The 25479-nt window shown below is 40.6% G+C and overlaps 1 protein-coding gene across 1 annotated transcript in view; it reads right to left on the bottom strand.

The window, feature by feature from the left end:
• Positions 1-24248, bottom strand: part of trim62.1 (tripartite motif containing 62, tandem duplicate 1) — a 50381-nt gene extending 26133 nt beyond the window's left edge. Inside the window, exons 1-2 of the mRNA XM_042506726.1 lie at positions 24198-24248; positions 20802-21353 (exon numbers count right to left, since the gene is read on the bottom strand). Coding sequence (XP_042362660.1) covers positions 20802-21209 — 408 coding nt within the window. The 5' untranslated portion in view covers positions 21210-21353; positions 24198-24248. The remainder of the gene's footprint in view (positions 1-20801; positions 21354-24197) is intronic.
• Between the last annotated feature and the right edge of the window lie 1231 nt (positions 24249-25479).

The raw sequence follows: 25479 nt of genomic DNA, 5'->3' as shown, positions 1-25479 counted from the left end.
GGACAGAGACACACTATTCACCTTCAACATCTGTCCTAGTGAGACAGAGACAGCTCAAGACAAGAACAGCCCGTACAGTTTGTGTGTGTGTGTGTGCATATAGTACAGTCAGTGTGGACTGACAGAAGATATCAAAGATCTTTTTTTTTTTTTTTAGGGCTTCAACTTAAAATTATTTTAATTCTGAAATATATTTGATTCAACAGTTAAGTGCTGAAAAGATTACAAGACTGATTAATTGATGGGGAATTAAATGTGAACAAGTTTAAACAAAGCCTTAAAGGGACAGTTCACGCCAAAATCAAAAATATGTGTTCTTCCTCTTACCTGTATCGCTTTTTATCAGTCTGGAATCTTTTGGTGTGATTTGCCGAGTGCTGGAGATATCGACCGTAGAGATGTCTGCCTTCTCTCCTGTATAATTGACCTAGATGGCACTCATCTCAAAGCACCAAAAAAATATATATTTGAAAAACTCAACAGCAATGTTCCCTTACAGAAATCATGACTCGATTACTCAAGATAATCCACAGACCTTGCTGTGAGCAGTTTCTACAGAAACTACACCCACCAACCCTATCACCACACAGAGGCAAGTGTCTACTGCTAGCTGTCCGAGCACCACTGAGACAGCTAATGTTACAGCCCGGCCGACGAGGACGCCATAAATGTTTACATTGAGCGCTGTCAAGAGTACGAGCCTCTTGTCCATGAGCAGATGCATGCTGCCTTCTGCACAGTAACAGTTGGCGGATGTGATTAAACAGACAGAAAATAGTTCCTGCATAAAACTGCTCATAAATTCTGTGGATTATCTTGAGTCAACAGGTCATGAAAGAGACATTGCTGTTGAGTTTTTCCACTGTAAGTACCATTTAGCTCCATTATATTGGAGAAAAGACTCTACCAACAACACTCTGCAACTGAATAAATGATGTATTTGTATCTGAAGAAACAAAAAAATTGAAGACATCACAGCTTGGGCTCTGGAAACTTTTTGACTATTTTAAGACTTTCCTAAGTGAGCCATTTGTCGATAAAATTGTCATCATAAATACATTGAAACCAGGAAATGATATGCATTTTACTTGCTAAATGATCGAACAAATGAGATTTTCTGCCAAAATATTTCTTAATTTTCTCTTGTAATTTGTCTATTTTTTTGTTCAACTCAATGTTTTAAGTTCCCTTGACAGTAAATTTGGCTGAGAACTTTGCATAGACAAAAAGGCATACCCACCATCTAGCTTTATTAGTAAGCATTTAAAAAAATCAACTGCTGCTACAATTTCAGTACAATATTTGACAGAAATATCCACATAAAAGTCGTTCTTTCACAGATGAAACAGCTCTGCTGTGACTGATCTTTGGTAAGATCACAAAACATCTATTTTACAGGAAACATTTGGTAAAAGCAGCAGGGATTATTGGAAGCGCTGACGCTGGCGGCCTCCTCCAGTCCTCTGAATATAGGGCACGTCATGTAAATGATGAATGCTCTGAGGCTGCTGCTCCACTTCCTGGAGCAAGGAAGGGCACGGAGTATGCTAATGTTTTACCCCAAACATGGGGTAAAAAAAAACCTCAAAAAACCTCAACACTTGCTTGTGGGTTTTAATTTTTTTTATCTATAAAATGAAAAAGATTCATGGTGTTTGAATTGCTGACAAAGGTCTACAGAGTCTACAAACTGAACTGTAGTGAGAACAGTGTGTGTGTGTGTGTGTGTGTGTGGTATCACAGAGGCTACAAAGTAGTTGGATGTCTGAGGGGTTTTAGAGAGACAAACACCATAACACTGATGGCTCTGAGGCCATCAGTGTTAGGTCTGATAATCTACACAGCGCAGGACAAGCTATTTAAGAGGAACAGGGGGTTTGTTGTTGGCACTAGAGTGGAAATCGGAGAAGTGTCGAGCGATAAGAGCGAGCCTGCTGTTTGCAAAGAGTCACCAGCGTGACAGAAGACACTCGCCATCAGTCCTGAGGCTGTTACTGCAGAACTAGCTTCTGCAGAGCTATTTAAATAAGGAGTCCGAGGTTTATACACAATTTTCACAGCCGGAGTTGGAAATTTATTTGACAGACAGCCGGTATAAATGCTTTCGGGCTTAATATGGGGTTTCAGAATATATCTCACTGCAGCAACCAGTTTCAACTCATCTCTGAAGAGCTATCAGTCAGCCCTGTCGAGAGCAAGACGCTAATCTTGGAGAGGGATATACATCATCTCAACAGGCAACAAATGAAAGAGAAAAAAACATTAACAAACCAGACATGTACTTCCTTTCTGCCTGTGAGATCACATACAATCCATAACAGACCACAAGCTTCTCCCATGAATCACGCCTGTAAACGTCTGTAATTATTTCCAAAGGAAGGGATCATTAGTCAAATTGGTTTAAGTGGCTCCATTTTGAGGCTGTGAACCAACCACACTCAAACTTTTCTGACCTTTTTTGGAGTTGAACATGTGTGTGCACAGAGCCGAAGTCAAAGCGAAATTCCTGATTCTGTCAAAGAAGTTTGAAAGTCCAACATACTGTCCGAGCAGACTCAGCAGTATGTTGAGTATGTTGTGTTTGTCGTCATATGTCTAGAAAAGAGGAGTTTTAAATCGATGTTGCTAATTACTGAATAATTTTGTTTTTATCAGCCTTTAAAGTCTGAAAATATATATGAAAAATTAGTCTGTAACATCGCAGAAAAATGTGTTACTAACCACCCAACCAAATCTTGAATTTTTAAAACATCGCCAAGTATAAAAAAATAAGGTTTCAAATTTATGAAAAAAGCTCATTCTTGGTATTTAGAGAGAATGTGTTAAGGGAGGTTACAGTGCATCATCGAGCATGCTTTAAGGCCCACCCAAAAAATCCTGTACACAGGTATGATGAAAAAACACCTAACTGGTCTAACTCCACAATGCAGTACTACACAGCTCTGTCTTTTCAAATGTATTCAACAAGTATTTTTTAACATTTATCATGTGTTAAGAAATAAATCACTGATTTTGCTTTGCCCGGACATTAAAGGAATTCTAAATCCACAAATTGACCATCTGTACATTAACAAGTCACCCATTATTATGTTTCTTGCATGCCGAAACTGTGAATCCAAAAACAGAATTCTTGATGTTTGCGTTTAACAACAGCAAACCTATGTCAAAACATCTGTTTACAAACTCTTACACAACTCACGCAGTATAATCCAGTCGAATGCTCAGTACTTCCCAAAAACATGCTTTTTTGCTGAAACCTCACTAAAGCCCTTTCCAATGGCACAAAAAACCTCAAACACCTCCTAACATCTGGCTTTTGTATTTAACGGGAAAGGTTACAATCAGGATTCACTTTTGGGACAAATGACTCTGCAGCAGTCACAGATATTTATCGTCTCTTGCGCCGATCGGCTTTGATTGGCAGTGATTGAAATACGACACCCGGGTGGATGTTCTTATTTAGTTTCCTTTTCCAGCATGATGCAATGACGCACTGCTGCAACATACGATCAGTCTCAGTCCAAATTGGTTTGGACTGGTTTGAAAGGAAAACTGAATAAGTAACAGATATTTAAAAAAAAAACAAAAAAAAAAAATACTAATATTTTGACTGGCCTCCATGCTGCTTTCTACTTTTTAATAACTTGTCTTCCAGTGTGTCCATGGAGTTTAATGTGACACAGCAAAAAGAAATAGTGTGAAATGTGCATACAGGCATACTTGTCTGCTGCAGAGTTCTGTACACAGCTCTGGTCTACTGGCAAAGGAAAACTACTTTATTTCCTATTTTTAGTAGATTTTCCCATGTTAAAAAAACAACTTGCATATATCCACATATTTTAGTGGAAAAAAAAGGAAAAAATCCAAAAATGTTTCCACATATGTAGCATCTGTTTGACCTCTGCTTGTGCATTCAATCATTCAATTGAGCAGAGTTCAAATGCTCATGCTCACTTGTACATTGATATAACTGTCATTTAACATGGTCCCCCTTTACTTCAATTCATCAAGAGTTTTTGGATACCTCATTCACCATAGATGCACCAAGATAAAGTTTTCTCCACATATGCAAGGTAGCGCAAAGTAAGTAATTGTTATACAAATCATCATTTTGCGGTGGAAGTATTCCTTTAAGGAACAGGATTTCACATGTGCCCTAGACCGTCACGGGTCAGGGCTCAACAGAAGAGGCAGGTTGAGGGTCTGGGATGAGTTCAGACATGTCTGTTACAGCTGGACGGAGAGAAGCGAACAGTGTAGAAGTCTTTAGAAAGGTGGAATATGTTCGGGTGTAGGAGAACATACAAATACTGATCTCCTGAACAGTTTTCAATTACTTCATAGTGACTTTAGATAATATTTCATTTAACTTGTATTGTTTTTTTCTCCTATAACTCTTTTCTGTTATCTATTTTTATTTAATCATATCTTTTTTTACGATTATTATTTATTGATTGACTTGTTTAAGCTTTGATAAATGTGCCCTAAAGTGGCCTTGCACACTCAGTATGTACACTGCATTTATCCTGTGCAGGTGAACAAATGTGGAGGTGGGACCACAAGGGTATATGTAGATGCTGGGAACCTGTTGTGTGAATGTATCTTGTTTTTTCATTACATTTTTTGTTGTTGATGTTGGTTTTTTAATTAATTAATTTTTTAATTATTTCCTTTTTATGAATAATTTGTTCGTCAATATACTTTTACCATCTTGTCATCTGTTATCACATGCAACTCTATTTGTCTATGGTTTAGGTTGCTGTAGACACTGTTTTTTCTTATGGAAACAATAAAAAGCATGATAAAATAAAATAAAATAAAACAAAGCAGAGATTATGAGAGAGAATATTTGTGAATTTTATGAAAACAGACAAAACTTTATCTTGACAATGAGTTTTGCATGTTCTCTCTGTGCCTGTGTGGGTTAGGTTAACTGTGTCCATGTGTCGGGTGACCTGTTTATCGCGTACGCTGCCGCTCGCCCAACGGCAGCTGGGAAGAGTCACGGAACCGAGTTAGGATGAGAGCCCCCATACATTTGCATGGGAGTTTTAGTTTTTGTAACCCCACAAGTCCACTAACTTATTGTGATGTCAATTTGTCTTAGATGATAGAAAATAAAAAATAGTTCTATTTGAATTGCTTTTTAACTTATTTTCATGTATTTTGACTGTAACTTCACCTATACCCGACGCTGTTTCAGCATCCAAAAAACATCAAAAGTTTCAACAGCAGCCAGCCCACCTTAATGTTCTTCAATTTAGACTTTCGTAGTTTCAATTTCAAGGGTCATTCACTGCTATACAGCTATAGAACAGCTATATTTGGAAGCTCCACCTGGCTGTGCAGACACCAAACACGCAGAAACCTAACTCACATGCAGGCATAACAACGCTGAATTTCCTGCTTACACCATCATCTCTTTCCCGCTGCACAGTGACTCTGAGGACGCGCCTGGTCAACACACCCTGAAAATGACCCTTAGGTATGTCCGACTGCCAGATGATTTTTTTTACCACGATCAAAATACAAGCTTGTGTCATATTTTGGAAAAAGCTTCTTAGGATTAGTCAAACCTCTAATAGTTACTAACAGTCGACATGTTGTTCATATAAAACCATGTAGCATGTGTCAGGGACACAAATCACCCTGTGCAAATAACACGATGTGGTTGCATGCCAGCCGGCACCACACGGCACGGATAACAAACAGATTTGTTTGCCTCTACTTCATCTTAGCGGCATGGGTGCAGCTGGAAGCCATTCGGGTGTAGCAGTTGTGCATGCACTATGCAGGCGTGATTGCTCTATCTGGCCAAACAAAGTGTGCGTCTGCTTCTCTTTCACTCAGCCCCCAGACATCACATAAATATTGGGGATGTATGCCTCCTTTGTCAAGTCACTCTGTAAAATAACAAAGTGTGTCTGCATTTCACTGACTGAACAGTCCCATGAATTTTAAGTATAGCCTTCAGTCATGTCTGCATGTTATTAAATCCCCTGATGGTTTCCAATAATCTACATATTGAAGCTTGGATCATCATATTAAAAAAGCACAAGTTTCAGGGTTGCCGTGGTGCTAATGGCATTCATTGCTTACACAGTAAGAATTCTAATATATATCCTATGAACTGCATGCTGCCACATTGTCAAAATGATATACCTTTTTGGCAGTTTGTCACCATCATCGAGAACTACCATCACTAATCAATATCCACTCACATCCGCTGGGCCGTCTGCCTTCTTTTCTTTTATTTTTTTGAAATTTACTGGTAAGACGGTTGTGGCCGTTTCGGTGTTGCTGGGGATTAACAGCTCCGTGTGGGATGTTAACCACCGCTGTGGGGCTTCTGCAAAGAGCCAAAATATAACAAGTAGTAATGACATCACATTGTGTGGTGTTAGCTCGTGGCAACCAGCAGAGGGAGCACGACAAGAGTGGCTGATGGAAATGGTCTTACAGCGCAGTGTCCAACATGTAAAAGTTGAGAATTTAATCTTATGAGTTAATACAGATTGTGATAAAAAAAATCCTTTGGTTCGGATTTGGGTAGATGATTCTCCACAGTAAAAGAAACCATATTATCACCCATTGGGATGACCTACTGTGGACATCGTCATATGCAAATTTGCCCAACTCTGGTGTTATTTTATTTTTATTATATATACTGACAAAAAATAAAGCATGAGGTGTGTTGAGGTGCACTACTTTCTCATGTTTTGAGAAGTTCCAATCCTGTAAAATTCAGCGTAACCTTAGGAGCTCACAGCACATGAACTCCCGCTCCTGCAGTGAGCGGCATCCGCCTACCTGCCCCATCCGACTGACTACCTGTCAGTGCTGCTGTTCAAAAGGAGAGAGACAGAGTGTGCCGTGGCCTGTGATAACGCTGAGCAGCAGGCATGGGAATAATATATATCATAATGATGGAATATATTTCTTGCTTTATCACTGAATAAGTTTGGTTCTAGTTGCTTTTTAGAAATAAAGTCGCTAAGAGGGTCTGAAAGTTGCTAAATGTAGTGAGATAGATGCCGAGTTGGCAACTTAACTCCAGTTTTGAACAAGAGAGTGTGATACAGTGCTGCTCTGGTGCTGTTACTTTGGTCTGAATCTGGGACAAATATACCCCACTCATTTGAAAATGAGACAGAAATAAAAAGAGGTGCAAAATATATGCGACATTAGAAGTAAAAGCCTCTCTGAATTAAACAGAAGTTATAATCATTTGAAAAACCTTTTTTTAACTATATTGGCCATTTATATATTCATATTTACATATTTTTGATTTATCTATTCATTGACTCATTTGTTTATATCAGGATTTATTTCATAGCCATCTTAATTTATTTAATAGGTGTACTTGTGTTTTTAATATTGACTTAAACTGAATTCTATACAGCTCAAGCAGAGCAGGAGAAATATATCTGTTTACAGTTATTGCATGTCTTGTTTGTGCAGTATTGATCAGTTTCAACCCACACAGGATTCAAAAACTTTAAATAAAGAATATAATTAAGATAATTCTTCAAGAACAAACTCTATCTCTGTTTTACTCCAAATTATAGGAAAAACAAGGCCATATATAAGCAAGTATTGTGTGCTGTGCAAAAAATACAACAAATTTACAGTGTAAATTATTAAAATATACACACACTATATGGAGAGACAAAGTCATTTAAAGATGGTTTCAGTCACACAATGCCATTTTCCAGTGCCGGTAATTTGCCTCTTAAAGAGGGTTTCTGTTCATATTTTCAGCCGAATGTACTTCTACTGCTGTGCTGGGCAGAAAGATTTGAGCAGCTCGTCGCTTTAATGAAGATGACACATGGGAGCCGTAGTTGTTGAAGGTTTTGTCATTTCCTCTTTGTTAAAATGACACTGCTCAAATCGAACGCCCAGCACAGCAGTAGACACCAATTTAGCTTAAAATATGGACAGAAAATCTTTTTTTTTTTGGTCTTCAGAAAGACACTGTGTGCAAAAATGTCTATATCAAAATATGTGAAAGCTGGTGGAACATGAGCTAACCAGAGAGCGGGGCAGGACTTCAGCTCTCCATACAGCCGTTGGAACAAATGACTTTTACCACATATCCACATATCATGGCTTACAACTGTACACCAAGTTGATTTTAAAATGCTAAATTTTGTTTATATTGGCGTTTTAATGTAATTTCTGCAAGGATCTCTGGCCACACATTAGGGCCGTTGTTGGTAACTTTTGTTTAAAAAACAACTTTTTAAAAAATTTTACTGAAACTGTCTCTATATTGACACATTCCTAAATGTGAAAGAAAAAAATCATACCCCTCTGCCTCCTCATAGTGCTTCAAATGGCTTTCCATGAGCAAAAACAACCATTAAGAGCCGAAGAGTCCCTAATGGAGCTGTCAATCATGGTAATCACTGCTCTTAAACTGGGGTCAAACTAGGCAGTGCTGATTAAATATGAATCAAGATCCTGTTACTACATTGTCTGTTTCACACCTAAAATGTTTCCATTAACATATTTCAGTGTACTGTTTAGCTGCTCATGGGTGGTGCTTCATGCTGGCTCAACTGTTTTCAACTTGGCGGCTGGGTCACAAACTGTTTCATTCACCGTCAGGTGAGGGAGAGTCCAGGAGACCAGGAGCCCAACCCCCGACAGTTTCAGCGTCAGGTGAGAGAGAGAGACACCCTGCACCGCAGAGCTTCAGGCGTCAGCGCCTGGTGTGCCTCCATCTGCTTGACAACAGTTGTGACACTTTATAGTTTGCAAAGTTAAAAAACTGTGACAGTAACTCAGTACAATAGTCTGTGTCCAGTGTTCTATATTAGTCTCTTAAATTTCATTTTGCCTCTGAATTGATAAGTGCCCTCGCTATGGAAGATATTAAAATTCTCCTGCTCTGTGCTGCAGAAGAGGGCTCCACTTGGGGGGAGCTGCAGGGGGACTCAAGAGTTTGCGTTCCAGTGCTGCTCACACCAACACAAAATGGCTCGACTCAATTAATAAACCCGTTCATAACCGCTGGGTAAAATGATCATTCCTGTCACTGTGTGTGTGTGAGACAGACGCAGCAGCAGTGTTATGATAAACAGAGAGAGAGAGAGGGAGGGGCTGAGCAGACCACTATGCCGTGCGCAGCTTTACGATGAGTCAAAGCTTCAGTAAAGTTGTGGCGGTTTGACAAAATTACAAGGCCATACAGAATACACAGGGATTGCCTGATTTCGTGTGAATTGTTGCGATTACAATATCGCAAAAACCTGTAGGGACTGATTAAAGACATTACAAACTCCTGAGGTGTTGGGTTCAATGACCTTTCATGCACCTTTCGTGGCATTACACAAGTTATGACATTTTTTTTTATCATGGAGAGATTATTACAGACCTACAATCTCCTCATAGTGACCCAGCAAAGCTCTTTTAAAACAAAAGTAGAACACACTAACTCCTACAAATCTAACATTTAAGATTTATGTATCTATTCTTACAAACATTGAAATAACATTTGTCTTGGGGGAAAAAAAAGGATATCTGAATTTCCAATTTCAAAGCCGAATATTTACCCAATAAACAAATGTTCGAATAGCTTAATATTCGGGCTAAACCCTCGTCATCATCTAGAGTGACAGTTGTGTTCTGAACTTTAGTGCCACAGTCTCTCAATCAGGCTCACTTCATTCAAAAGCTCAGTTTTCCTCATTTACATTAAAATGTATCTTTTCAGATTTAATCACTCTGGAGGCCATTTTCAGAAAGCTCAGGTTTTGGTTGTCAAAAAGGTTAAAAAAATTGGGAGAAAAAGATGCTTTTTCCCCATTTCTGAGAGACGAGTCAATCAAGCAACATCCCAAACACCTTTTTTCAGATAGTTCCTTTTTTTAAAAAAAAAACTACCACAGAGGCATTGGATAGAAAAGCCAAAATGAGTGTTTGATAGCATAAAATATAAAGTAAAGTATTTCAAATGAGGAGTGATCTGTAACTTCAATACATGTTCTTACTTTTCCCGATGAAAGCCGTAACACTTTTCACAGTGCTGTAAAGTATCTGACAGCTAACATTTTTAATGTTTGACAAATGCTCACTTGTTTCACAGCTGCAGTTATTGTAAGTCACAGTGGATAAGAGCTTCTGCTAAACGCCTAAACTGCTAGAGCAGGAAACCTCTGTTAATGTGCAGACTGGGAGCGATGATGAGTAGAGGAACCAGGGTGAGGACAAACAATACAGCTGGCTGCTTTCTTGCTGATTAGCCTGACCCTGGATGCACGCTAAATGCATTATGGGAAATAAACAAGCTTTAAGTATACCTGGCCGAAGAGACCTGAATTGGCCATACATCACATCAGCAGGCAATTTAGGCGTTATGCTGTTTAAAACAGCTAATGGGGCTATCAATTATTATGCAGGATGAACCAGAGCAGTCAGGCAAAACTTTTATTCACTTTCACTGGGTGTTTTTCTCCTCCACACAGAATCACAAACACTGATTATTTAATACGCTTTTCTTCCTCTCGACTCTAATAATTACACAAATGTTTTGCCAATAACTGGCTTAATTTGACAGCATTACCTTGGCCCCGAAGCTAAAACTGGACGATGACTAAGCACCTGCCCACCCATCGATCATCTCCCCTCCCTCTGCACCTGGACTGCAGCGAGAACCACAGGTCTGCAGGTAAACACAAAGCTCGACTCTCTCATTTAGACAAAAGAGGTATTTAGCAGGTAAAAATAGAAGATGAAGGTAGACTAGACTAGAGTAAAGTACAGTAGAAAAATAAAGTTGAATAAAGTAGAATAGAAAAGTAGAGAAGAGTAGAGTAGAATACAATACAATACAATACAATGGAAAAGAAAAGATAAAAAGATAAACAATGACACAAACCAATAAAATATGAGGCACACATATAGTAAATAAGCGGCTAATAAATATATTCAGGCTCTTCCCCTCCTTGTGATTTGTTCGCTCAGGGAGCGCGTCCGACCTGAATCTGGCTGATTGGAAGCTGCAAATGAGGACTCCCATCAGCAGCAGGTCTAATTAAATCATCTGCAGCAGATCACGGACGCAGGGAATTACAGGAGATTAAAGCCCGTACCGGCCCTGCCCAGACCCCCGAGAACAATGGCCTGTAATCTGTCTTAATTCCCCAGCTAATCAAGCAGCGCAGGGCTCAGAGTGTCATGGCTGCAGCGGTGCAGCAGTTCATATGCACCCAAATATCAAACTGACACTGACAAAATTATAAAACAGAGAATATACCTGCTCTGCAACCGCTCAACACTCATTGATTTTTAACATTTAACCAAGATCTGACTTTGTTTCGGCCCTGAACCCATCTTCCTTTAACTCTCATTTCATATTCAACACATTTTCAAGGCTATTTTACCTCTGAGGGAGAAGAAGTAACATTTTTCGCCGTCTGGTCTTTTTCATTAAATGAAATCTTTATAGGCGGTGTCACTGGTGCGCAGGACTCTCCCTGCTGATCTGCCTTACATTAGGGAGACGGGCTCAGCCTTAAGCTGCACTTTAAGCCGCAAAACTTTAAGGACAGCACTTCCCCTTTCATTTATTAAGATGACCAGTAATCCCCCCCCCCCCCCCGCCCTCCACCAGTGATCCTTCCTCTCCCTCTATGACCTGACAGACCAGTTACAGCATGCACGGCAGCCCTGCGGCCTACAGGTTTGACTGGCAGACAGATACTCCCGTCATGCAGGAGGCACAATGCATTCATTCATAATGAATCACTGGGATAAAGTCATGTGAGGCGGTTTCTGTATTTTCACAGAAAACAAAACATACTTTGTAGAAAAGGGTATTTATTCCCTTTTCCACCTTCAAATCCTGATTGAAAATACATCTTTTCACGTTGGAACATTCAGTCTGATTTAGTGGTGATACACGAAAATAATAATAAAGTTTTCTTCACAAATTCAATGTAACGGCTGCTTCAGTAATTGCTATTAGGGCAACTCACAATTTTTCTCATGAATAATTAATCCATTCATTCTTTTGTCAATAAAGTGCCCTGTGTTATTTCCCGGAGCCCAAAGGGTATGTTTTATTCCATTAGCCGTCCATAAAGATTTTCACTTTATTATCGTGTTTGAGAAAATAAAGCATCAAATTTTCACAATGAAGAGGCATGAAACTAGCAAATGTTTGGCTTTTTTGCTTACAAATGTACTAAAACGATTATGTGACTATGAAAAAAAAGCAAGTTATATTTTTTGACAATCAATTAATCGACAAATCACTACAGCTCTAACTGATACACAAATGTTTATTTGGGGGGGATGATGTATTCCTTTAAGAGGGCTCTTATAATGAATTTTACCATCATTTTAGGCTTAAAATACTTTTGGGAAACCGATCTCTTTGTACCTGCAGTATGTGGCTGTAAATAAGTTTCCTGCCCTCCATTAAAACTACTCGCTGGAAAACACATGTCAAATTGCACACTGACTCCTCTCTGCAGAAGGCCTACATAAACATTTCTAATGCACAACAGATGCTCCGACATCTAACTCACTTAAGTTAAGCGCGAGCTAAAGTAATCATCTAAACCAGACAAAATGCTGTGTGTGATGGACGCAGCACCAGCTACACTGTCTCCAATCAATGCAGCTGTTTATCTGCTGATCTAAGAACAGCATGAGCTGAAGTAAACGCGCAGCTCGGCTCTGTCCTGCCTCAAGCATCATCAGTGGTATCAGAAATAAGTGCAGCACAAGCTACTTCCTCTCTCTGGATGAGGATATATGCCCGCGCTCCTCTAATGGAACATGACTGTTCTGTCTTTCCCTATGGCTCCATTTCCGCATGAACGCAGCCTCTCTGCCACACCACCCTGACTGACCGCCAAGCTGGACAAACTCATTTGTTTGGGGGTGGGTGGGTGGTGGGAAATTAGAAGGGTGGAGGAGGCTGGGAACGAGCTTCCTCAAAAGAATTGGTTACCAAACAAGATCTGTGGCATTTAATAAAGCACATACCTTTGAAACAAGGAGATTACCGAGAGAGACGACAGCATAGGAGAGAGAGGAGAAAAAAAAGAGACAGAGAGATGGAGCTGCTAGAGGAAAGGAGAGCAGACTGAGGCGAGCCACAGGGGAGATGGCAGCCGTGGGTGCCCTTGAAATTGCCTGACTCATTACTGCAGCAGCACGGCCATGCGTGGTGATGGCAGGCTCAGAGAGAGCTCTCGGCTGGGCTCTGACAGTCGGAGAGTGAAAGACAGCCCTGTTTTTAAACCACCAGAGGAACACTTCAAAGGCTGGCATGCTCATTCTTTCTTTACAAACACCACCCTGCATTGCAGCGTGTTGGACGAGAAAAATTGCTAATACGTTTTCAAGATTAACCCCTCTGTTTGTTGTCTGATAGGCAGCAAATAAGTGGGTATAAAAATGGTGTTAATGGAGGCGAGCGCACAGGTGCATCTGGACACTTTGAGCGACAGGTCTGTGTGGGTGACTCAACACTACAGTAATCATTTCATTCTTTAGCTGCGTGGGCTTTAGTCGAACTAGGAGCGGCAAAACTGCACAGCTGCCTGCTGCTATATACCATCTACGGCATCTGCATCCTGTGGAACAAAGTTAACTCCCCAAACATGCATGGATAACCAGGGGCCACAGTCTTACTACCCTTCTTGTCTGGTCTTACATCGCTGTCAAGTAGAGCGGAAACATGTCCCTGGGGCAAGTAGACGGCAGGATGGCTCTGTCTCGCCCTGTGATACTGTGGTCGCACACGGCCCACTGACAGGCTCGATCATCACAATTAAGGCCCAGTGGCTGCTGTGGCTTCTACTTTGTCCTCCACAGGAGTTGACTGCCAACTTTAGGCCACAGTGGTGTGATAATAAGGGCACAGCTTCATCCAGCTCCAATCAGGGTTACAGCGATACAGCCAACCTCTATTTAAGATGGCGCCAGTGCTGCGGGTGTAGCATGACTGAGAGAGGGAACTGTAATCTCATCATCATTAACCATGTTGCCTAAAACAAAAGGCATCATTTCCCAGAACATAAAGCATGTGCTGTACAGGGCGAAGGACGCGGCTCGGTAGGTAAGAATGCCTGACTCTCTGGTTATAACCTCGTTAAATGAGTTCAAAGTGAAACCGCCGGCCAAGAAAAATCACAGCAAAACAACAGAGGATTAAAGTTGATGAGACTGCTTGATATGTGTTAAGAATCTGGAGATTTTTAGCTTTGATTGTGGCTCAGTTTTACATTTTAGTTCGAGAAGTTTGAGATCTTTTTTTTTCCTAATTGAGATTTTGCATTTAGAGTGCTTTCTGCCCTTTCACATTACATTTAAATGGTGTTTAATGCCGTCCAATGTGACTGGTGGAATAAAACCCCTCCTAATCAGAATGCATTAGTTCCCTGTGAAATCTCCGCTCCCCGAAGCAAATGGGAGAGCCACAGACAAATCCTCCCCGATCCTACCTTAATGTCCTTTATGTTGAGAAATGTGCGCAAGCAAGCAATCATGTGCTGCGTGACTGTTTGGCAGATGTGCACGCGTCACCCTGCAACAGTCGGGTGCTGGGTGAGTTTGTGCGTTACAGATTTGGCCACAGGAGCGTTTACGGGGGCAAAAAGATGCAAATCAGCAGGAGGTAAAGCTCTCCACACAGCAACAAGACTCGAGGCCTGAGGTCAGCGCAGTGACATGCCAGGCTAAGGAGATTACAGCCTGCCACAGACTAACCAAAGGCTGCTCCCGTCAGTGGACACCAGCCAGCCAAACACACTGTCAACACACAGCTGACAGTGTGGTGCCATGACATAACAGAAGTGTGTTGTATATTTCAACCCTTTGGGAATCCAGGATATCAAATCTGAGGCTTTGAATGCTAAAATCTGTTGTAACAGTGAATAAACTCTTATGTAACACATGAATGAATACACATTGTGGGATGTATCTATAGTTGACATTTATCACCAAAGAAATTCAGAGAATTTGGAAAACAACAAGTAGATCTGGATAACGACGGCAGAGTTTCCGACACAGTCATTTATTTCTGCCACGATTAAAACATCTGCCGCCACAAACAGATTTTCTATTTTTGGAGCTGGACTATTCATTAGGAGCGCTGTTAAAAATATTTAATGCACTGTAGCACACTCTCAGAGTGCACTTAGGGCAGAGGCAGCCAATGTCAGGCACACTAAAAGCGAAACTTAACCATTCATTCTGCTGGGTCTGTTTGCATTCACTTGCAGCAGTTGCTCCTCTCATCCATCAGTCTGATATGATCAGCTCTGAACGGATCGACACAACGATTATCCGCCGCTCGCATCACAAACTTCTGCTGCGCTGGGTTCACAGACCAGCAAAACCCTCCAAATATAGAGAGGGGACACAGAATGACACAAAAGGGACACACACCCATGTAAAGGAAAAAAAAAAAAAGTCTGACGTCGTGATGCTGTGACATCACCTTTGCCTTGTGGGCACTCGCGACCCTTGCAGATGCGTCAAGCACAAATCAAGCAGAACAATTAGTCCAGTCACCGTGTGTGTATGTCGGGGCACAAGTACCCCGAGCACAGAGCTCTCAGTCCCACAGCAGCAGCAACAACCCAAACAGCCCTCCATTCGCATTATGGGTATCGAACAAAGTACTTTATAGGTATTGGTATTGTAATTTTTTAAACAATACCCAGACCTTTGTCTAATCAATTTAACTTTTAACTATTTTGTGAATGAAACTGAACTGAACAGAGTGTCTACTGTAGATGTTTAAATCTGATTTTGTCATCCTTGCAGCTCTGATTGTGAAACACACTAATTATCACGCTGTTTGAAGACAGATGAGTTACCGACAACAAGGTGAGGGAGGACATGTCTGTGTCATCCCGCTCCTCACGCAGATGATGGGGCGAGAGGGTGACGTAACTTAGAAGCAAGCACTGCTGGGAAATTGGACAGTTACAGTGAAACATTATGACTCAGACATCAGTGTGTGGTTTCTTTTTCTTTAGCTTTTTCCGTAGACCGAAATCACGACTCCTCGTGGATTTTTTGGCAATTTTAAGCAGATTGCAGAAGTTCTCCTCCCCCTCTTTGTGAGCTCCTCTGACAGAGGAGTCACAGTTCTGCAGAACCACACAGATGACGAGTTTTATCACGGCAATGGAGGCAGAGGAGACAGCGACATATAGAGACACAGAAGCAGAGAGAGCTTACGCCAATCCCAAATCCCATGTGCCAAAGTGTCAAACAATTCAGCACAGAAAAAACAAGCTTTGGCTCTCGACCTACCAAATCCTTTCCCTCCTCATCTACAAACTTTCCCACCCTACAAAAACTCTAAGGTTCATTTTAAAAGAGGCCACTAAGCTGGCACAGCATGTACAGCTCTGGCCCAGATAGTCAAAATGCTGGAGCTGATTGCTGCTGCACTTTAACACATCCATGCCATGTTGTTTTGGCACTTTCGTTAGCAAGCCTCGTGCTAAAAGTGAAGTTTGTGCCTGCGGGCACAGCTCTTACACATTTGTTTCTATCTGACACACAGCTCCTGTCTGCTCTCTGGAAGGAAAATAGAAATGATAAGTGAACTTGTAAGTTGGCTAATATCAGAGCAGTATTATTTACATGGGCTTCTTAATTTAGAAAATTAAGTTCACAGTTACTGGAGACACATTTCTAATAAAATTTACTTTTTGTGATCTCAAAAGAACGTGACGGAAAATGATTGTGACACCATCTGCTGTTCTGATGTTTGTGTTTGTCTGGTAAAACGCTGAGACGTTACGTAACAAACCACCCCACTTGTAGACCAAAAAAGACGAGTTTGCCAAAGCTCATCATGGGACGTGGTTGCTTCTGATTGGGGCCTCTGTGTGCTCATACGCTCTTTCAGTATTGTAGATCTGGGCAGTCTCCAAAACTCCTGCCAGAATGCAAAATGCCAAAATGCCGCCTTGAAAAGAGCTCCGAGCAGAGGGACAAGCTGGTGTCCAAGAAAAGAGAAACATCTTGTGCCGGGCCTAATTACTTCTGCTCCAAGATTACATGGTTTTGACCTTTCTCAGGCTTCCAGTGCAGAGCCTGATTGGAAATTAAGGAGGACGGCATTGATGTTCACAGCGCTGTTAATTATTTTCAACGCAGAACACAGAAGGGCACCACTGCAGCTTTGTACCACTACCCGCCCGCTATGTTTACATGTAATCTACTAATTGAATTCATTGTACTTGTCTTTTATGTTTTAAATATTTCCTCATGACTACTTCAATTGCTTAAAATCAAATTATAACATTAATAAAAACTAAAACACATTGACACACCATTTTGTCACTCTTTTATTTTTCCCCACAATCAGATTTAATTCATTGTGTACATTTGTTTTGAAAATAAGACAGCGATAAGATTGAAAACTAAGATTAGAGAGTTGAAGATTTTTTTTAAAAGCAGAGTAAAACAATCGTGAATACGTGAAGGGTTACTTTGCAGATTTTCAACCAGCTATGTATCAAAACAATGTTGGTAATGTGTGTAATGAACTGTGGTAAACAGTTCTCCCTGCTCATCCCTCGGCTCAAATCCAGCACATGATGCGTTTCACTGGCTCTTATTGTTGCTCAAACTACCGACTGTACTACCGCATTTTCATATGCTCGCTACCACAGAGACGAGTACAGAAGAGACATGCCTCTCTCTCTCTCTCCAACTCCGACTAACCAGATCAGATGGTAAAACTATTAAATTAAATATAAACCAAGATCCTGATGCTGCATTGCCTATTTCTCACCGAAATGTTTTAAGAAACATATTTCGCATACCTTTTAACCATAAATTCAAGATTGTTTGTTACCAGTTGGCTGCCATATTGTTTCCTGCATTAAAACGTCAAAGCTTACATTACTCGGTCAGTGCATGGCAGTACATTCTAGCTGTTGTAGGTTTTCTACCTCTTCAGAAAAAGTGAATTTTTCTGTTTTCTCTGGTCATGTAGCACCAGTTTCAAAAGCATTTGTATGTTTTTACTGCACAGACAGCCCCGTTTTATGAGAAGACCATCTTTCCAGCAGCAATATATGTCTTTAAATATTATACTATATTGTCCAAATGCACAAAATCACGCTCTACTCTGTTCTACTTCTAGGTCTGTGTGATGGGTCATATGTACATAATGTGCAAAGATACCACTACTGTCACATAAGCCCAGTGGAATCACCGGTTTAGATAAACAGCCAATAAGTGAGTAAAGTTTCTGTCCTGCAACTCATTTTACAGACATGAAAGCTGCGGTAACAGCAGCTTGGAGCACCTGTACTGCTTCACAATCTCAACAACGCTTATCGCATTTTTCCGGCCATTTTTCTGGCTCTGGCAAAGAAAGATAAATCCCAACTTTTTATCCAGTTTACAAAATCCAAATTGGCTCTGTTGTTTATCCCAGCAGCTGTCAATCAGCAGAACACCAGACAAAAGAAACTCTAAAAAATCAGAGATCGCGTCAGCGTCCGAGGTCTGTAAATTTCCACCACTCTTAGTGTTAGTCATCAATTCTGTCTCTGTATTTCTGCATTATTTGCAGCTGCAGTGACTGTATGAACCTGCTCACCGATTCAGAGCAGTGAGAGCAAAATGAGCTCGCCAGTGTCAAAGATGCACTTTCAGAGGCGTGTAAGAGGTCAGTGTAATGAATAGTCAATCTCACTGATACAGTCTCTGCAGCAAGGATGGACTTATATTGTAACACTCAAAGTTACAGTGGCTGTGGCATTTTAAAATGCAGACCTACACCAAAGATTATAGTATTGTATTAACCTCAATGTTATGAATCACCAAAACTGTGCAACCAAAAGTGCACATTATGTTGGTGTGTCACCCAGTGTGGCCTTCATGTTGGTCTGAGCTGCAACGACTGTAAACCCTTCAAAGCTGCGTAGCTGAGTGTTAACTATCAACATTTTGGGCTGTTTCTTATCAGGAAGTTCACCTTGCTGTCTGCCAAGAAAAGTAGAAACCAAATGTTGTCATGTCACATAGAGCCGATCTCAATATCTACATGTGTAACAGCAGATTTAAAATTGAAGCAGACTCCATAAAATGAGACTGGAATGTCTTTCTTTGCATACTGGAGCAAAGAGGGAACAGGATTAGGAGCTTTGTTTCACAGTTATTGGATTTTGGCTCTGTGGGAATGGAATTATCCAAACACAGAGAGGAGAACAAACAGTGAACCATTCCTGTTAATATGGAAAATATGACTCAGCGTAAACACATGGCACATTAAAAGAAGCTTCCTAAGGAAGTTCATATCTACAAAGTGGCTGTCATAAGAGCTATTATTGATCTAACATTTTGAGGATCTGTTTTTCTTTCTCATTGTAAGCAGTTAGTTCAGATTTTTGAAGCAGGGTTGTATGGGGTACTTATCCATAGACAGTATTTTACATGAAGTAGATGTCAGTCAGTGTGCCCCCAGTTTGGAGAAACAGCCTGGAGTCTGACATGGAAGCTCAGAAATGTACTGCTGTGGAGGAGTCAGCAACAAAATGTATTTTAGCCACTTAAAAAAGTTTTCTCTATAAAAAAAAAATAATATCAGTTTAAGTGAAGACAATATTGAGAGTATTTTCAATGCTTCACCTTAATGTTAGACAGTGATTTTCAACCAAAAAATTAATCTATTATATATCACTCTCTTAAAAGCCAGACTCCATTGAGAAAAACAATGATTTAACATCGCTCAGCAGAGGAGCTGTTGGTCGACCTTTGCTTCGATTACTTCGTTAGTTTGAGTTATTGTGTGACTTTGCTGTCAAAAAGTGTTAGTTCCAATTATCCAAAGTCACACAATAACACAAACTAACTAACTGATCAAAGCAGCAGTCAACGAGCAGCTCCACTGTCCAGCAAGCTAAAATGACTGTTTTTATAGATGGAGTCTGGTGGTTTTGAAGAGCATAGACTGAACATAGACAACATAGACATCCCGTTGGAGCGGGATGTCTGATGGAAAGATTAAGTAGTGAAAACACTCTCAATGTAGCATATTGACTGACAGTGACTTTTTTTTAGGTGGCTAAAATACTATTAGACATATTTTGTTGCTGACCCGTCCACAGCAGTATATTACTTCGCCTCCATGTCAGACTCCAGTCTGCTTCTCTGAACTGGGGCTGAGCTGACTGACATCTACTGTATGAAATACGGTGACTATGGATAAGTACCCCATACAATCCCCACTTTAAAAAATCAGAACTATCCCTTTGAAAAACACCTAACAACTGCAAATGCACATACATTTCCTTACTTGCAGAGTAAAAATCCCTTCATTGAGACATCTAATTTATCTAAAATGCATCTTTAACACTCAGAACACTATGGCAACGTGACACTGTCAAATATTGCACATTTTCTGTTATTTACAGGGCTTAATTATCTAAAATAACAACTACAGGCATTATAAAAGGCAGGTTTACTCCTATGTAAAAAACCTTTACACCAGTAGGAATGACACCCAACTGAACTCATAGATAAGCCAGGTAATATGGGCCTCCGTGAGGGAAAAGTAAATTGGTTTCACTCCTCAGAACCTATTGCACCCAAAGTACTCCTGAGCAAAGCACAAAATCCCCAAGCTGCTTCAGTGGAGCTGCTCTGTGGTGGTAGAGGACTGAGGCTGAACTGTCTGGGCAGCTCCCACGGGGCGAATGAGTGCAACTGCCTGAATGTGGCGCAGAGAGCTGATGGGTTTTAAGAAAACGTCAGCCTCACCCTTGCTAATGAGCTGTCAGAGTGTGCGTGTTTTAACTGACCTGTATCTCCTCGTAGGCCTCGTCAATAGTGGTTACTTGGTGCTGCTCGTGTAGGGCCGGCTCGTCGCAGAAGAAGCACACCAGACTTTTGTCGGTGAGGCAGAAGAGCTTGACCTTCTCGTGGTCCTTGCAGGGGTAGGAGCTCCTCTGAGCGTTGAGGATGGCGTCCAGCGGGAAGGCCGAGTAGCGCTCCACAATGTTGGACAACTTGAGACTCGGTGAGAGGAGGGGGTCAGTGAAGGTCCTCCGGCACTCCGGGCAATCCCGCGCTCCGTGATGCTCCTGCCTGCTCCAGTGCTCGGTGATGCACTTCCTGCAGAAGTAGTGCTCGCAGCCGAAGCTGACGGGGTCCTGATAGATGCTGAGGCAGATGGAACAGAGGAGCTCGTCCTTCAAGCAGCAAGCCATTTGCAACGACGGAGACTGAGCGGCATCTACGAGGGCAACGCTTTGGAGCTGAGTGTACTTGGTTTAATCTTCAAGGGAGTGGCTTACTGCCATGTGGGAGTTGACAGGATCTTCAGGAATCTCAGGATTTTGCCTTTACTGTTTCTGATGAAAAATGAAACGACAACGATTCATTATGCACCTGATGCATCAGAGCACTACATTTATGACACTATGCCATAAACAGGGATGGATTCTTTTGGTTACTCATTAACAAAATGGATTTTTTGCCAATATCAAATATGCCGATACATTACAACTCATTTGTCCGATAACCAATACCAATATCGTCATTACACTTTTTTCCCCACCTAATCTTATTATCATTAAGTCTCTTCTGTAGTGGAAACAACATCATGTTATGCACACTCTTATCATGATGGCCCACAAGCAGATAGAGATATAAAATATAATGCTTTTCAATGTATGTAACATTCATTCATTGAGCAAAATACAAAAAAATATTTCAACTTTGGTTTTTGTTTTGTATTGTTCACATTGTCATAAGTTTTTTTTTTTTTTTAAATCAGTTTGTGATATCGGTAGATTCTGATATTTAATTTTGACGCCAGTATCTGCCGATACCCATGACGCGCTGATATTATCGTGCGTCTCTGACAAAATGGACTTCAATGACAGCCTGTTTAACATATTTTTTTACTTTTAGTGACTTCGGTGGGCTGTAATAGCTGGCTGTTAATTTTTTTTTAAGATTCCTTTCCAGGTGATTTTCTCCTTTATTGATTGGACAGCCATGTAGACAGGAAAGGTGGGTGAGAGAGGGGCAATGACATGCAGCAAAGGACCACTGGTCAGAATTGTACCCGGTCACTTTTTCTTTGGATGGTCAATTAATACATTGTATTTTTAGTTGTACAGAGTTGGTCTTCATATTTTTTTAATATGTCTGAGGAAAATGTTGATGTGTCCAACAGCCTCTTCTTTTTCTGTGAGAATCTGCCTTTGCATTTCCAGCATTACGTAACTCGAACGCTAGCTTGCTAAATTGTTAGCCTCAGAGACCTCTAGACGCCAACAGCAGTGTCCATGTTGCTGTTGCCTAGCAGCAATGCTCTTACAACTTAACCACTTGAACGCCAAGCATGTCACGTACACGACTTCCCATGTCGCATTTATGAGCTCACGAGTTTCATTTGAAACCAGTGTTATTCACAACTTCCTGTCATTTCTCGGACTAAATGATTCATTGAATGAGAAAACAGGGGACGATTAATGGGTAATAAAAACTAAAGTCAGTCGCAGCCCTATTTGCTGGGGTGTTGTAATTGGGGTGAAAGCGGGACCTATTATCCATGGCCCCAGTGGGAGGGGGGCCCTCAAGAAGCCTGGTTTTGTTGTTATTATTATATTTTTTTTTATTTCTCAGTAATAAGTACCATAACTATATTGAAATTGGCTGAATAAAGCATTTGAAAGACCGAACTTTGTTGAAAATATTGTGGAAGCTCTCTGAGGCCCCCCTTACCTCTTGAAGACATAAAATTGTTTGGTTGCTCCTGCATTAGGATTTGTCTCTAAATGTAGCTAAAGCAGAGTAATTGATATTATGCTACTGGAGCACCAACATAAACTGTCATGTTTTTCCCCCCGAGAAAGCGAAATTGGGTTTCTGGTAAACAAAGGTAAGGAAAAGGATGGAAAGCATACTAACTTCATTTAAAAAAATAAATAAATAAATCTAAAGGTGTGTGAGAGAGACATGGATTAAAAGAGGTAAAGTTGGGAGCCCAAAGACACTGCTTATACAAAGGGCTGTGAATTTCGAGCTACACCCCTGCCTATTAGAAAGCACTTTCATACGAATTAAACGTTGTTGTTTAAATCACATATACTCTTAAAAACCTAAGGAAATTGGTTTGACTTCTTTTTTTTAAAATTTTTTTTAAAAAACATGGTCAGGAACCAATGAACAATTAAACAAGACATGGCCCTAAAAAATTAGCAGGAAACTAGTTTAAAAGAACAGTAACAAGAAATTTACCTGTAAAGCAAAAACATACATAGTTTCCTGGTCATTTTCCCAAAAAATAAAAAACTTAATTACTTTTTTCTATATCTTTAGATCAATTTCCAGGTCATTTTCTTTGTTTTGTTTTTTTTTTTAAATTTGCAAATATTTCTTACAAAGTTGCTCATTGCCTTTCCTCATATTTGGATAAAAACCAATTTGCTTAGGTTTTAGAGTACAAGAAAACTGATGTCGATCCAGGTTTCAAGAGGTTAAAAACCATCACCTTTTACCATCAGACGGAACCTGCAACATGTCCTTAGTTGCTCATTTAACTTATTATTTTCTAAAACAGCATTACACTCCATCTATTTCATTCAATTTTTTTTACAAGACAGAAGATGCAATCTAGTCTCACTTTCCTCCTTACCTGTGGAAAACCCTGGCAATTATGCATCCATCAAAAATACTCCCCCACCTTGCTACACCCATTTCCCCTCTCTTTGTGGAGGATCTGTTGATTTCCACAGCAAACTGTCTGCACCAACCAACAGGGAAACACCTGCAGCGGTATTATCTCCGCCGCTGTCTTCCTCCCACCCCGGTGTTAAGGAGCTTCCTTTGAAATTCCCATTATAGAGAGGAGGTTCAACAGCCCTGTTTGAGCTTTTTAAAGTCTTACCATCTACCACAAACTGTCAAGCCAACATGTGTGTTGTAGCCTAGCACACATGCTATTAAACTGGCTGTCTCCACATCGTTTGGAAGCTGGATTTGTAAACATAACCGACCAGGACCACGACACCAGCAGCCACAGCGGGAGGATGAGAGGGGGCACAAAAACGGGGCAAAACTAATTTAATAAGCAACGTATTAAAAAGGTGGGTTCGTGAGGTAGCGTGTGAGGGTGGAGATATCTAAATATGACAATTTGTAGTCATAGACGGGATCAGGAATGGAGAAAAAAAGCTTCAACTCACCAGCTTTTTGCAGCGACATCCGCGGCTCCAGTGCAAGTGTCTTTCAGGAAGGAGAGCAGCACACAGCGGCAACAGACGCAACCAACTGCACTGAACGACGGAGGGGGGGTTACAACACATCATATTTACAAGATTACTCCAATTTGCCCATTACTACGTCACTAAATGGAATATGAGTTAATTTTTATTTGAATTCTGGATTTAAGTGATTCTATTAGCGAGTGTGACACTTGAAAAACACGAAAATATAAAGTTTACCCCCCTCTAAAAATGGAGTGGCTCAGACTTCCTCACCCCTTGTTCTCCTGGTTAGCATCGCTGCTTAGCTACCTTGATTACAACAAATAAACACGCTAAAATTACACGAAAAACAACCGGATCCGTATAATAAACTATTTGGTTTGGTGGCATATTGTAAGTGAACAGATTGCCTTTAAAATGGACTGTCACTGTTTACTGAAATGTTTTTATGAGCCGGAGGAGAGGAGCTTCTACAGGCTGTAGTGTCCGCCTTCAACCAGCAGATGTCAGGAGTCTCCTGTTTGAGTCTGCTACCAGCAGTGCTGTACTAAAAACACTGACTTTCTGTGTCTTTAACATGATGTATACATATATGCATAGGTGGCTTAACAAAGGAGCTCCCAGGATACAGGCTCAGGCACCCCCCAAGCCTTTACCTGCAAAATGTCCCTCAAATTAACATGCATCGACCAGGAAGAAACTCAAAATGACCACAGGGAAACATAAAACAACTACAAAGATGCAAAATAGCTGCAAAGAGACAAAAAGAGATGGACAAAGCCTGTTAAAATATTAAAATCCATCAAAAAGAGCAGCAAATGACTGCAAAGAGATTTTAAATGACTACAAATAGACTCAAAATGAGTACAAAGAGACGCAAAATAATTTCAAAGAGACACAAAGCAACTAGGAACAGACTCAAAATGACTACAATTTATAAACGGACCACAAACAAAAGGACACAAAATGAACTCCAAGAGACAGAAAGGAACTGCAAAGAGATGCAAAAAGACTACAAAGAGACAAAAAAAGGACTACAGAGATGCAAAACAGCTGCAGAGAGTGCCAAAGAGACTCAAAATTGTCAATGAGTAAAAACAATCACAAAGAAACTCAAAATGACTACAGAGATGTAAGGCAATTACAGTAAGACACAAAATGATGCCCAAGAGAATGAAAGCAACTACAAAGAGACTCCAAAAGACTACAAAGAGACAGAAAAGACCACAAAGAGACCAAAAGATACAAAACAGCTGCAAAA

This window comes from Plectropomus leopardus, chromosome 2 (assembly GCF_008729295.1).
Source record: "Plectropomus leopardus isolate mb chromosome 2, YSFRI_Pleo_2.0, whole genome shotgun sequence".
In the NCBI taxonomy this organism is placed as follows: Eukaryota; Metazoa; Chordata; class Actinopteri; order Perciformes; family Serranidae; genus Plectropomus; species Plectropomus leopardus.
The sequence above is the reverse complement of the archived record's forward strand: the minus strand, read 5'-3'. Positions and strand labels throughout refer to the sequence as shown.